The sequence below is a fragment of the Lampetra fluviatilis genome, chromosome 1, assembly GCF_964198595.1.
Source record: "Lampetra fluviatilis chromosome 1, kcLamFluv1.1, whole genome shotgun sequence".
Taxonomy (NCBI): Eukaryota; Metazoa; Chordata; class Hyperoartia; order Petromyzontiformes; family Petromyzontidae; genus Lampetra; species Lampetra fluviatilis.
In genome coordinates, this window is record NC_136275.1 from 3,963,574 (window position 1) to 3,978,938 (window position 15,365).

Genomic DNA, 15,365 nt, shown 5'->3' on the forward strand with positions numbered 1-15,365 from the left:
TGTCGTATTATCTGGCTTTATAACAAATGATTTTTTTTTACTTTAGTATGTAAGTAAATTTTTTAAAATGTGTTTTTTTTTATGTAAGGCCCCTTAATAACATCATGCTACAGGTCCCGCACCAAGCTCAATCCGCCACTGGAAGTACCTACAACAGGGCGCTCGAAGGCGTGGGGCGGTCGAGCGCCACATTGGGCCGCTCTATGCCTCCTGGGGTGCCGCTAGCGAGCGCCTGTTAAGAAAGCGATGGTGCACAAATATGAAATCACACATAGACCTCTCCCACCACCCACCGCCAATCCCCCATCTCACCTTGCCCGCCGATGTAAGACGCTCCTCCACAATCATTTTGTGTCTGTGGGAAAACATTCCGCCTCCTGCAGATCCCCCCTAGATATTGGCACACGCTGGGGAGACCCCCCCCCCCGCTCCCCACGTGTACAGCAGCGAGACGGATGGGTGGCGTGGGGGGCCGTGGTACAGCCAAGGTTTTGGCTGCCCCCCCCCCACCCGTGGCGCGAAAAATCATTGTTGCTATGGGGACCTCATTTGCCAGTAAAAATATAATTGTTTTTTTAACCTACTATCTGGCAACAAAACTGACACATTTTTAACAAGGGGTCATGTTTGCATAGACCGCAATACCTGCAGTCATAATACAAACAAAAGACATAACTCTGATAATGTATGCACTGTCCTTGAAGTTGATTGGTCCACACCCGAGACAGCTTTCCTTAGAGCCTAGTCTCACATGGTGTTGGACCAGATGACGCCAAAAGGCGTGAAGGTATTGCGGTCTATGCAAACATGACTCCTTGTAAAAAGGTGTCAGTTTTGTTGCCAGATAGAAGGGTAAAAAAACAATTATCATCATCACTGTTGCTGCTACTTGTATTCATTTCTCTGTCTGAAATGTTGCAGTGGCAGACCATTCCGGAGGGGGGGGGGGGGGGCTAAACGCCACTCCGCCGTTTGCCACGCGGCTAATTTTGTCTCGCTGCTCATTCCTTGCCGTGAAGCTCACGCGGTGAGGTGGTGGGGGGGGGCATCTGTGGCGACGCCAGTGGGCACTTGCAGGCACGCTGCAGCCGTCGAGTCGAGGTGTCTACCCCCCCCCCCTCCTCCTCCCCGCTCCCGTTTGGTTTCACTCCTGCACAGAGCCGGCCCAGCCACTAAGCGACCCTTGCAATTGCAAAGGGCCCCGTGGCCAGCAGAGGGCCCCCTAGAGTCATTGCTAGCGAGTGGGTGAAAAAAAGCATACATCAAAGGGGCCTCCAACCAAATTTTTCTTAGGGCCCCCAAAGGTCTAGGGCCGGCTCTGCTCCTGCAGCAACCCCGCTGCTGCTGATGCTGTTTGTTGCATTCAATTTAATCCCAGGTCTCCCTTGAAAAAAAGTATAATTGTGGTCTTAGCGGGCTTTATGTATGTTGAACTTCTTTCGCGCCGTACGTAGCCCACCGTGCTAAATCGGCAGTGGCGTAGCTAGGACATTTTGCGCCCGGGGACGAACTATAAAATTGGCGGCCCCCCCCGTTTAATCACATACCAACATTTAATTACATGACATGTAGGCTGTGTGTGGCGGGATATATCAACTTTAAGGTTGAGGTGTAGATTTGTGCAGTAGTTTCAGGCTGCCGCGCCCGCCGCAATAAGTTATAATGTAACGTTGTAAGCCTCATTTTGGCGCCCCTTTACCTTGGCGCCCGGGGACATATGTACCCCCCTGCCCCCCCCCCCCCTAGCTACGTCTCTGTAAATCGGAGGTGCTTTAAATGGTATAAACGAATCGACACAAGCCCTGGGGACAATGGCTGCAGATAACCAGCGGTGGAAAGTCCACATTGTTTAGGGCGATGTTAAGTTCATCCGTGCATCATCCATCTCGAGGACACGCACTGCCAATTTTCACTTCCCATATAGTGGTGCTCACCGCACGGATCACCGTCAAGCGGTCACACGCTTACACACACACAGGATGGAATCGGTAGCACAGTGTGGGTTGATATGGGAACTGTTCACAGGAATTAATTGGAGCGCCTTGTCCAGTCTCCTTCCCATTTGTCCGTCCCATGAGCTCCTGATGGCAGTTGTACCGCCGGCACACTCGATCGCTAACCACCACTTAGTGGTTCCATTCACACCAGGGACAATGGTTTTCACGTTATATAACGAACACGAAAGCGACACGCATTGTCCTGAAGGTGGCTGGTCGCCCAAAACGTCGTGACTTTCTTGCCAACTTGTCGAGACACTGCTCGTTTTTTTTTATTTGTTACAGGACCAAACTGTGAAACTTATTGTGCGTCAAGACGGGGGGGAGGGAGGGAGGGAGGAGGGATAAGAAGTGAGTGCATGCGTGAGACACGTGTGTGTGTGTGCATACACATTGCGTGTATGTTGAAGTTCGTCAACACCGTATGTAGCCAACAGTGTTCATCGGAGGTGCGATCGTGTGTGGCACCACAGCAAAGCAGTGGTCATTAGGAGACGGGGGGGAGGGGGGGAGGTTGATGGATCATCTAGAGATTCACAGGCGCTAACATACTTGACTGACCCTCCAGATTTAAGCGGCAGGCTTGTCGATGTTCAAACCGTTTTCACCGCATACGAATTTTCAAAGCAGTAGTTGCTACAATTTTTCTTCTGCAGAATGTTGAAATAGAGCGGTGCGATTAGCTCTGAAGCTCCTTATAGGGGGGGAGGGAGGGGGGGGTCGCAGGATAAAAAAACCAAAATCATCGGCAGCTTATCGCTTTGGCCATCGGTAAGGTTGGCAGGTTATCTAGCCACATCTGCTGGGCTGCGAGGTGGCCACAAAAAAACGGCAGCAGGACAAGTGGGGTTCGCGAACCCGCCGCCTTCGGGGGTTTCTCCTGGGCTCTACGATTTATATTTCACGCGAAGCAAAACACTCATTAATAAAGTCATATAAAAAAAGAAGGAAATAATTATCCAAACAGCCCATTGCAGCAAGACCCCCCTGAAAAAAGAGCTTTGGGACTCATGCTTTCCTGAAGAAAGCACGTTATTATAATTATTATTATACTTTTAATAGTGCGGGGATGTGTATACTTTGACATGTGGCACCGACAGCTTGAATGCACACAGCATGGATCACGTGTGTATACATATGCATGTATATGTTTATATACACATTATATGTATATACAGTGCCATAGTATGTGTACGTATGCCAATACACATCTAGGTCTATATACATATATATTTATAAAGTGACTATAGTCTATACAATAGAATACAGTATACGCATACATATGTATACGCACATGAACGCATACTGTGTGCGACATATTATATATGCTATTCTGCGCGTGTGCATAAACGCCTAATATGCACGTGTATGCAATGCACCAATGGTTATCTGACAAATCTGTCTACTAAGAATGAACCGTCTGCAGAAATCAGGAGTTTAAAAAGCACCCCCAAACTCAATGATAACAACAGCAACAACATGAACAGGACCAATCACCAAACACATCTTAACAACCCTAACTCAAGTGGATCCATTAAAAAAAAAACACGACATAAGACTTTAAATAATGATTTAAAAAAAAAGACAGAATAGTCCCTGATCCATCCATGAACGACAATGATAATAATAATAAGTCACTTGTGCAGAAGGTCACCAATACAAATTGCTGCCTTGGGCAAATGAACTACGTGGACACGCGTTCAAACACATGCTCATGATGATACACGTTCAAAAACAAGAGAGCACCGAGCAGCTGAACGAGATCGTCGTGATTTCAGCCGAACTGGTCACTGAGATCGCGGCCTGTCCATCAGCGATGTCCAGCTGGGCGGCACGACTGGCAAGAGCATTCGAACGGTGAACCCCACCGGTCGGGGAGTTCAAAGTTCAAACCTGGACCGAGGTCGGCCCGGCACTCCGCATTACCCAGAGGGCTCGATGGATGACTTGACGAGAGATTAACAGCAATTGTGTTTACGGATGGACTGGCCTCCACCACGGGAATATGGAATTTCCACCACTGGCTCCGAGCTGCAAGCCTTAAGGTGAGAGACCGCCCCACCGTTCCGTTGAGCGTGGGAGACCCTCGTTATTCGCGTATTGACCGCGGGACAAAAGCTGCTCGAACCGTTTGCGTGCTCTTGGCAGTCATCGGTACACCACGGTCGCTGCAGGTCTCTGAAATTTGAACGATCACCCGTCGGCCAAAATGTGAATCGTGGTTGAGCTTTGGCGAATGCAAGGAGTGTTCTTTTTGTTGTTATTGTTGTTGTTGTAAAAGTTCCAACGGAGGTGACCGCGGGGCGACGGCTTGACCGGCAGGTTGCCACGCCGTGGCAAACGTGAACACAAAACGGTGAGTGTGCAGGAGGAAAATCAAAACCGCGATTCGCGACGGCACGCAACGCCGGGCCGCCACGCTCGTGGCAAGAGCCGACGGGCGCGAACGCATCGCGGATGAAACTGCCTGGCGCGTACAAGCCCCTCTCCTCTCATCTCGGCGCGCACGAATACCGCAAGGCTCGGCCAAAGAACCCTTCGAGAATGTGACATTACAAAAGCAAACACGGACTCAAGCGCATTCCTGTTTCAATATAATCGCTCTCAGTAATATATTACTATTTTCATCGTCATTTTCGTCATCACGTGATATAATTAATACAGAAATATGGGGGGGGCTTCAAAACAAGCCTAACATTAGATAGGTGTGGCTTTTCTATTGACTCCTTCTCAATATTCTTTGACCACTCCCTTATGTATACTGTATGACAATGTCTGCTGCGAACGGCATCACAGCAACACTCCAAACACTTTCTGTCCATCCACTGGTTGCGTCTCCGCAGGGAGTGAGGCGGGGAGAGGTGGATGGAGTTCATCAACTCCTCCCTGCCTCCCAGAGGGAGCCGAGGTACAGGGTCAGGGGTCAGGGGCCGGTTCAGCTGGGGTGTGATCTCTGAAGCCCGGATCTCCATGGATTCCCCACCGCCACTGCCCACAACAATCCCAGCAACGCAACGTGGAGGCCCTGCATGCACCATCAGCAGCAGCAAAGCCATCACCACCACCACCACCACCACTCTATCACCATCATTATCAAAATCATCACCACCACCAAGGCTATCACCACCATCACCACTGCCTGAACCATCACTATCATCACCACCACCACTACCAGAACAATCAAAACCACCACCACTATACCAGTGCCAACAGTGGCACAAATAGTCCAAAAGAGACGTCCAAGTAGATTTGGAATGAGAGAAACAGAACGGTGTCATTCATCATCGCGATCGAAGTGGTTAATTTCACTTTAACGGTAATTATTGAATTTTAAACATTACTCTTGTATGGGACAGTGTCTTTCTAACTGACTTAGACCGACACTCGGGGGAGGTTGAGGTGGAAAAATCCATGCGTGAGCGAGTGCGCAAGTGGCACGTTAAAGCACAAATCCGATTTGCAGCCAAACCAAAAAAGAAGAACCCCTTCACATCGGACCGTGCAGTCGGTCGCAGCACAGACCAACGTGACCCCATTACAAAACCACCCCCCCCCCCTCCAGGAGCACACCGTACAGCAGCTACAAAATAAAACAACACCGAGCCACATTCTCGCCTGGCGATGGACAAAGCATAATCTTCTTTGTTTGTCTTTTAATTGAAAAGAAAACAACAATTTAAATGGGCTGGAAGAAATGTTTGCCGGTGAGACTTCCTTTTCTGGCTTCTTCAGTGCTCGTCGCGATGGGCAACCCAACCCGACCGTTTGCGGTTCATCCCCAACCCCCAAGGCCCGACAAGGATGCCCTCTCTGCAATGTGGAGGGGGAGTCACGTGGTCCACCGTGGTGGTTTTTGCCGCGGCCTGGCGACGTTGCCGCCATAGCGCAGATCCCTTCCAGCGCGCGTCCGTCCGTCCGTCCGTGCAGCACAAGCATGGCATCGCCGGCCGATCTGCCGTCCTGCGATATGAACGCTTTTTAAAAAAGAAATTATAAAATAAAAAAAACCTAATCAGAGGAACCATCCGTGCGGCCTCATGCTGAAACGCGCAGAATGGGGAAGGTGGCTGCACGCGACTGTGAACGCGCGGCCGGCCGATCGCGGACTCCTCATGCTTGGCGAGTCATGTTCGTTCGAGGCCGACAAGCCGGCAGCCAACCGGGCTGAAGTCCACTTCGCTCCGCACGCTGGCACCTGGCGTGATGCACGCTAAACGAGGGCGTGATCGTCGTGGTCGGGCGGGGTGGGGGGGGGGGTGTCCATTGTTCCGCATGTCACCGTCGGCGGCACGTCGCGCCGTACACTGCCGGGTCGAGGCGTGCCGAGGGCACGCTGCGCTCTGGCGGGATGTCACTCGCCGCGCCCGCGTCACATGTTGTAGGCGACGTAGATGGGGTCCAGCTGGTCGGCCAGGAAGCCATCCCGCAGGTGCATGCGCTGTTTCTCCCCGCGCGAGTTGATCGGGATGACGCCCACGTCCACCACGACCACCACGCCCACCTGCGCCACACGCGGCCCCCCGGGAGGCAGCCGGCAACCGTCATACGAGGCGCGTCGTGGTGGAGGTGTCGCGCTGTGGGTTCTGTCACGTGATGCGCGTGGCGGAGTGCGGCGTGCAATTTGTACGACGTGCGGCCGTTGTTGTGCATGCCCGCACACCGGCCTGCGGCGGTGTGGCGGTTTTTGTTGAAATGAGCGATGGGAGAATGGATGAGGCTGCCTGGGGAGCGGGGCACGGTGCCACGTGGCGTGTGGCGTGGTACACATGGTGTGCCACACGTGGATTAAACTAAAAACTATAGACTTTATATTTTATCAGGTAAGGCCCACTGGGCTATATAGCTCTTTGTCAGAAGCAACCTGGACACAAATGATAGCTCAACGAAGTGGCTTAGAATGTGCAAATGTATAGCACTTCTAAATGTGGAGGGAAAGACCAGAGGACCCGGAGAAAAATCAACGTGACCACGGGGGGAACACGCAGACTCCAAATATACTCGCATCAGGGTTGGGATCGAAACTATGACCACCTGTATACCAGGCGAGGTAGTTACCATTTCGCCACCGTGGATTGCCATTATGGTGCCGTGTGCTGCGTGCGATACGGTGCGTGCCACGTGGTGCGGTGGTGTGGTGGGGTGTGGTGGGGTGTGGTGCGGTGTGGTGCGGTGTGGTGCGGTGTGGTGCGGGGCGGTGCGGTGTGGTGCGGTGTGGTGCGGTGCGGTGCGGTGTGGTGCGGTGTGGTGCGGTGTGGGGCGGTGTGGTGCGGTGTGGTGCGGTGTGGTGCGGTGTGGTGCGGTGTGGTGCGGTGTGGTGCGGTGCGGGGCGGTGCGGTGCGGTGCTGTGCGGTGCTGTGTGGTGCGGTGTGGTGCGGTGTGGTGCTGTGTGGTGCGGTGTGGTGCGGTGCGGTGCGGTGTGGTGTGGTGCGGTGTGGTGCGGTGCGGTGCTGTGTGGTGCGGTGTGGTGCGGTGTGGTGTGCTGCGCTCCACCCACCAGGAGGTGGTGTTCCTCCAGCGCGGTCCCCGTCACCAGCGGCACCAGATCCAGCGCCTCCTGCTCCGAGCCGTCGAGCTCCACCACGACCACCAGCAGGTTCGTCCACGTGAACACCGCACTGCAACCACCACCGGGAACATTTGCGCGTGTGAACAGCACGCCGAGACAGCGCGACAGACACTGCAGCTCTACCAGCACCATCACCAAACGCTGACCCCGAGTACTCAGTGTGTTCGCGGTGTCGTGTTAGAGGTCAGGGGGTTGGGAGTGGGTCGGAGCGTTTCGATTGGCGGAGAAGGCGCCGCTGGCAGTGGCTGCCGTACCACTCGGCGATGTTCCTGTGGGCGCGCAGCACCGAGATCTCGATGTCGATGGGGTGGTAGCGCATCCCGCGCAGCTCCATCGTCTCGTCTAGCGAGCCCACCACGTACAGCGCATCGTGCCTCTCTGCACACACACACACACAAACAAAGGTCCCCCGTGTACCCTGAACAAACTGTTGGGGAAAGTGCTGTTAGCGAGTAGCACCTATGAAGGCCAGCATGGCACACGAAGGGGTGTGTGGCAAGCACCACGCCCGGCCGCCTTTGTCTCTCCAGTGGTGATGTTTACACACAGCACCAGGTACTCATTTTAGGCTGAGTCGACCTAGGGGAGGCCCATGACCGGTTCAGATAATCGTCACCGGTGTTGGCTGTGAGCAGGAATCGAACCCGGGGCGCGGGGTTCGTAGCGCAGCGTAGCGCTAACCACTACACTACCGCTCCCCATTATGCGAAGTTACACATCCACACACACACAGACAGCCTGTGAGTTCGTGCGTTCAAGGCAAGAGGTGACAGTTGGGTGCGTGAGATGACAGGGAGATGTACAATTAAATTCGAATTAACGTGGCCTCCATAAGTCAAAGCCGATTCAAATGCTGAATAAAATAGTTCAACTTTGAAGCTACATAACCTCTAGAGCAGCGGGTCCCAACCTGTGATCCCGCAGACCACGGGAGCTCCGCAAGGCCATGGCAAGAGGTCCGCGGGACCCACACAGATACCATTTCCGATCACAGAACACTGGAACGTTCACTACGCGAAGGTCGGGGATATGTTGGGAACCACTGCTCCTGAGGAGCAACAGTGGAGTGAGCAGGCAATGGCAGGGCTGTCCCTTCGTTAACTCTTTCCCGTTCAGAGACGCCTGCAAGTTGCAGGGTGGGTGTCCCGTTCACCGCTGAATCGTCAATGACACTGCGCAGATTGTCAAAACGCGAATTTAGAGTTGCCCACGTCAATCCCTTCTAGTTTGGAAGCGGCACGTGACGGAGTTTACACTTACGTGGAACATTAAACACATTTTCTTTCATATTCACACACAAACAAATGTGTTCTTCGTTAGCCTTTGTATGCAGCACTCGCTTAGTCTAAACTTTAGTTTTTACCTGGTAAAGGCCCACTGAGCTTGTTAACTCTTTTAAGAAGCGACCTGGCTACAAATGATAGCTCAACAAAGTGGTTTATCACGTGGAAATGTATAGCAGGCAAATACTATAAATGCATTTTAATTATAATTTGTGGAGGGAAAAACCGGAGGATCCGGAGAAAAATCCACGCGACCACGGGGAGAACACGCAAACTCCAGATAAACAGGCGTCAGAGTCGGGATCTAACCCACGACCTCCTCCATACTGGGCGAGGGAGTTAAGATCTCACCACCGTGGTGCCTGTTAGGTGACTAGCACCTATGAAGGTGCTAGTCAGCAACTATGAAGGTCGGAATGGCACACAGGTGTTGTGGCCAGGACCATGCCTAGCTGCCTTTGTCTCCCCAGTGTTGATGTTTAACCACCACATCTGGTACTCATTAATGCTGAATTGACCTAGGCGAGGTCCAGAACAGGTTCAAATATTCGCCATTGTTATTGGTCGCGAGTGGCAATCGAACGCTGGTCGCTCGCCGGGTATGGAACGCAGTGCGCTAAACCACGACACTATTGCTCTCACACATACAATTATACACACAACCACAAATTAACATGTAAAGTACACACAGCGCCAAATATCCCCGTATAGCCTTAACAGACTGTTGGAGCGAGTGCTGTTAGTGAGCACCTACGAAGGCCGGCACGGTACACGAGGGGGTGGGGTGGCCAGCACCACGCCCACGAACTTAGCACGGTTGGATGTGCGCGGTGTGAAAGAAGTTCATCATACATACACTGATACGCAAACACGCGCACACACAGACACACAAACAACAACGGCAGCTGCCATTTGTTGCTAAGCGGCGGTGACATCACAACCCCCAGTGCCAAGAACGGCGGACAGCAGGGGCCACAAGAATTGGCACCGTGTCTCTGGCAGGTGGTCACGGCGCAAACAATGAGTTGACGCAAAGCATCGCCCTACTGGTCAACAGTTAGCAAAGGAGGATATGTTTTTTATGCTGGCAACTGGGTAAGGTAATCATACATCCTGAAATGCCATTTGAAAAGAGGTGATGCTGTTGCATGTGTTTCATTGTGGTTATTTAATTTCCTGGTTCGATAAATATTACGGGGGGAAAAAAAACAAATACAAGACGCTGTTGAAAACTCACACAAGCACGCACACACACACACATTCTGCCATGCACACACCCTTCTGCAGATGCACGTGCGCACACACATGCACAGGCTCCAAGATGCACACACGCACGAACGTTCGCGTGCACCCTTCAGCATGGACGCGCTCACGCACGCTCTAGGGGACGCGCTCGCGCACGCTCTAGGGGACGCGCTCGCGCACGCTCTAGGGCGCACCAGGAGGGTGAGTGGTCAGCACCACGCTCAGCAGCCTTTTGTCTCCTTAGTGGCAATGTTCACACACCGTATCAGGTACTCATTTTGAGGCTGAGTCTATCTGGGGGAGGCCCAGGATGGTTCAGATAATCATCGCTAGTGTTGGCCATGAACGTAAATTAAACTCGGGTCGTCGGGTTAGGGTGAGGATGCACAAAGACAAAGACCTCCTGTATAGCATTAACAGACTGTCGGGGCAAGTGCTGTTCGCCAGCACCTATGAAGGCCGGCACGTCACACACACACACATTCTGACACGCACGCACACAGGGCAAACATTCAGCAAGAAACGAATGCACACGCAGGGCTTTCCTTATCGCGTCTCGTGGTGACAAAGATAAATATCACAAAACGAAGGTCGTCTTTAGACAGACATTTCCTGAGAAATACCATGACAGCAGCCATCTACCACGCTCGTACCCGACCAATCAGATAAGGTAGATGCTGACAGAACCACGCAGCGTGCAGATCTCTATTAACCCTTTCCCACTCGGAGACGTCTGCAAGTTGCAGGGTGGGTGCCGTTCACCGCTGAATTTCAGAATGCGTGAGCGGTTAGCGTTAATTGTATTTACAGGCATAGCGCAGTTATGTTTTTTAAGACATTGTGCTGTGCTCCCCGCAGAAAACTGTAGTGACATGACCGCACTCTATGATAGCTGGCGCCAAGCGGTGCCACACGCCCTCCCGCATGGCCTTGTACTGATAAGTCTCTACCCAAAATGAAAGAACCTCTCAAAATGAATCAACGGTGGCAACGTGTGGAAAATGCACAAACTCAGGCTTGCACGGGTACATGCGCACGCACAAACAAGGACATTCAGAGGCACAAGACAATGATTTCTCCGTATCGCCTATGACTCTTGGGGCAAGTGCTGTTCGTGGGTGGCCAACAGCACGCCCGGCCGCCTTTGTCTCCCCAACGCTGATGTCAACACCATACCAGGTACTCATTTGAGGCTGAGTCAACCTAGGGGAGAGGCCCAGGGACCGGTTCAGATATTTGAACTCGGGTCGCGCGGGTTCGTGGCGCGGTGCGCATTAACCGCTACGCCGGCGCTGTCGGCGGACCCACCCCCGCTGGCGTCGGTGAGCTCGGTACGGCGCAGGAAGCCCAGGTAGCCGGTGCGCGCCCACACGGTCTGCGTGTCGCCAAAGCTGAGGCGAGCGCTGAAGTGGTCGGAGTGCAGCGGCTCGTCCCCGTACAGCGTGTAGTACCCGCTCGCGTTGTGCGGGCTGCTCACCCAGATCTGCCTCGCGCGTGCGTAAAAACAAAGACAAAGATCCCCCGTATAGCCTTAACAGACTGTTGGGGCAAGTGCAGCGAGCACCTATGAAGGCTGGCACGGCACACATGCACACATTCTGAAACGATTGCACACAGGGCAAACATTCAGCAGGAAAATAATGAACACACACGGAGCGTTTCTTATCGTGTCTCGTGATGACAAAGAGAAATATCACAAAATGGTCGACTTAAGACAGACATTTCCTGAAAAACCCCATGACAGCGACTTGGCGATGTTTACACACCGCACCAGGTACTCATTGGAGGCTGAGCCAAACTAGGGGAGGCCCAGGACCGGTTTAGATAATCGTCATTGGTGTTGTATTATCATTTCATTCTTTTAGCCCTAGATTTACAAAATAGGCATACATTTTATACTTAGTAAAAATAATTTTAATATTACAAAATTTACTTAATAAGGAGTTTAATGACAAAAGACAATAATGAAGATTAACTTTAGGGCTACTCTCAGGCAGATCTCAGAATCAGAAGAATATTTATTTATACCCATACGACGCACCCCCCCCCCCGTGACTTTTTGCAAGGAGGGGGTGGGTGAGGTGGGGGTGGTTCAGGCTGTGGCATGAATACCGCACATTTTTATCTCTTATTTTGAGTTCATTTCATTTTTTACCGACGTCACTTTACCGAAAGAACCAAAGAATATGAAACAAATGCCTTCCCGAACACCACGTTCATTGGAGACGTGGACATGTGATCTCCCCGTGGCCCTAGTAACCTTGTGGTTTTGGGGCACGATGGGGTGGGGGGGGGTGGGCGGCAGGGACCGATGGTCTTGATTGAAGGGCCGCCATGCCAAAAAGTTTGAGACCCACTGGTGTTAACAAAGATCCCCAACATAATCGTATGGGGCAAGTGCTGTTAGCGAGCATATATTAAGGCCGGTATGTCGATTGGGGAGACGGTGTGGCTAGCATCACGCCACTACCTCATTTACTGTGCCGGGCTTAATACACACACACTGTTTAGTTTGTTGTCCTCCCCCGCAAGGTTGGCTACGTACGGTGCAAAAGAAGTTCAACATACATACACACACATATATAAATACACAAAACGCACCGCACGTAAAGCGCATGACCCAACGCGGGCACCAAAGAAATGGCAAGAGCGTGATAATCACGCATTAAGGCGCCATCCATTTAGTACGTACGCATGGAGGGGGGAGGGGGGGGTTCATCCAAATGCGTACGCTTAGTATGGGGGGTCTACTGACAATGTACGTACGCATAGGAAACGGGGGGTGGGGGGGGGGCGGTGAAGCCTCGATAATAATTTGCCTCCATTGGCCTTCAAGTGAGTTAGATAGTCCGGTGGTGTGGACTATCCGTTCAACACGTTAATATTACTAATCCTTGATCGTTTCTGCGTGGATTAAATATCGGCCGTTCTATAGGATTCGGGGGAGATGGGGCGGGTGCGTCAAGCGTACGTACGCAGGCGGGGGGGGGGGTGTAAAAAGTACGCGTGCGTACAAGGAGGGGGGGGGGGGGTCAAGTTTTGACAGATTTCTGCGTACGTACTAAATGGATGTTTTCGACTTACGTACTAAATGGATGGCCCCTAACGCAGGATGACCCAGAACCTGCAATCGCCGTCATCAAGGCCACAACCGCCCATTCAGGTGAAGGCGTTGCGTACCTCCCCGAGGTGCGAGTCTCCGAGTGGGCCCTTGTTCTCCGGGTTGACGATGATCACGCGCACACCCGGCAGGATCTGTCAATGGCAACAGTCATCGTGTTTTCACCGTCAGGAGCATTGGCAACGGAAACCCAGACAGCCACCACGCGCGGGCCGCGACGGGGCTGAGTGGTACGTGGCTAGCGGAGGGCACACGGAGCTCAACTCCCTTAAAGCTATTCAGCGGCTAGCATTCAACACAGCCCATACGGTAAAACCTCCAGAAGGCAAATTCTCGGGAGCGCTAGCAGAGCGTGTGGTAGAGGCATTCAGTGGACCTTGCCGATTGCCCTGGCAGCTGTGAACTCAACCTTGGGCTCGGTTTGCTGATGCAAGCCTTGGCCTACACTCAAAGGCCTTGCGCTTTGGCCTGCTGTAGTAATTCTTGACCTTTTAAAATCCTCGGCCTAGGTTTCCTCTCAGAAGCCTCATGCATAATCAGGCCTACTATTTTCTTGGTTCTTTCGGTAAAGTCACGTAGAAGGGAAGTAATAAAATAATAAAAATAAAACATAATAAAATAATTATCATGACGTTTCGGCCACAACGCAAGCAGCCGTCCTCAGGTGAAGAACAGGGCTGTCGGGGAGACAGCGTCTGAATGAAACAGCACACGAGCTGTCGCCTCGACAGACCTGGTTTCACCTGAGGACGGCTGCTTGCGTTGTGGCCGAAACGTCGTGAGAATTATTTTATTATGTTTTATTTGTATTATTTTATTACTTCCCTTCTACGTGACTTTACCGAAAGAACCAAGAAGATGAATCCCTGCAGTCACGAAAGCTTTAAATCGAAATTTAGGCCTACTATTATTCATCACGAAAGTTTCTTTGCACCTTTCAAGCCTTACCTTGCCGGACTCCATGAGTGGTAAACTATGTGGCGATCCCCTCTCCACCAACCGCACCCTGCCGGGCAAAAAAACACAACACGTGAAGGTCAGAGGTGACTGTTGGCATGCCGCAATTCGTTTTTTTTTTCGTGTTGAGGTTGTCGTACGTTCACGTGATTTCACATCCATTGCGGTGGGGTCACTGTACGGCCTCAATATTAGCATATGTTGGTTTCGATATAGGCCCAATAACCCTAATGGCGGTGCACAAAATAACTCAAAATGGAAACGAGGAATCACAACACGGTGACAACATAAACGGGGCATGGCTTGGCACGGCACAACTTGACAGCACGCCACATTGCCAAGGCGACATTTTCGAGAACAAACAGCGATGGCGGCTTTATTAGAGTGGGACTTGCAGGGCCTCACCTGTCATGGCGGAGTGCGCGCATGTCCACGTAAACCGTTGTGGGGTCCGGTCCAGCCGTGCCCTGCATCAGCACAGCAGTGCACGACGAACGTATATACACATGTACACACACACGTGCGCATGTATGCACGGACACAAATACGTACAGTGTAATTGCACAGCCATTTAGACTGTTCGGGCAAGTCCTGAGAGCGAGCACCTGTGAAGGCCGGCACTGCGCAGAAAGGGTGACGTGGCCAGCATCACGGACTGGCCGCCTTTGTCTCCACAGTGTTGATGTTTACATACTGCACCAAGTACTCATTTCAAGCTGAGTCGATCTAAGTGCATGCAATCTTGGAAATGGTGCTAAAAACATGTGAGATTGGTTGCATCCTGTACCAGCCTCACACGTGATCAGCCTTCTTTCTTAAAGGGGCATTTGCAATGCCTTTTGGTTCAGTATATCCAGCGTTGTATGGACAGCTGAAAGGCGATATTTTTCGTAAAACGTTCAAGTTGGTCACTGGATAATTTGGGTTTTGGAAGATGATTTTGACTTCCACAACTATGAAAAGATTATGACACTATCTCATAACCATACACAAATTGAGGAAAAGTAAAACTCCGTGGAAGCACTAAATCGAGCGAATGACTTTGGATGTGGTTGTGCGGTATTATGATGAATGCGATAAAAACTCAAATTTAATCTCAGATGCCTCCGCAGGTTCCAATTTGTCCACAACTCACGAATCGCAGGGGAAATTTTCAGCAGGGTCCGGTGCACATTCATGAATTCACATGGAGCGGC

The 15,365-nt window shown here is 51.8% G+C and overlaps 1 protein-coding gene across 11 annotated transcripts in view; it reads right to left on the reverse strand.

The window, feature by feature from the left end:
* Nucleotides 1–2,302: 2,302 nt before the first annotated feature.
* Nucleotides 2,303–15,365, reverse strand: part of LOC144953454 (disco-interacting protein 2 homolog C-like) — a 161,205-nt gene continuing 148,142 nt past the window's right edge. For all 11 annotated transcript variants that reach the window (XM_078884466.1, XM_078884532.1, XM_078884187.1 and 8 more), the window contains 7 exons: nt 14,575–14,636; nt 14,161–14,218; nt 13,272–13,346; nt 11,400–11,574; nt 7,818–7,941; nt 7,492–7,612; nt 2,303–6,498 (listed from right to left, as the gene is read on the reverse strand). In XM_078884466.1, coding sequence (XP_078740592.1) covers nt 6,367–6,498; nt 7,492–7,612; nt 7,818–7,941; nt 11,400–11,574; nt 13,272–13,346; nt 14,161–14,218; nt 14,575–14,636 — 747 coding nt within the window. In that variant the 3' untranslated portion in view covers nt 2,303–6,366. The remainder of the gene's footprint in view (nt 6,499–7,491; nt 7,613–7,817; nt 7,942–11,399; nt 11,575–13,271; nt 13,347–14,160; nt 14,219–14,574; nt 14,637–15,365) is intronic.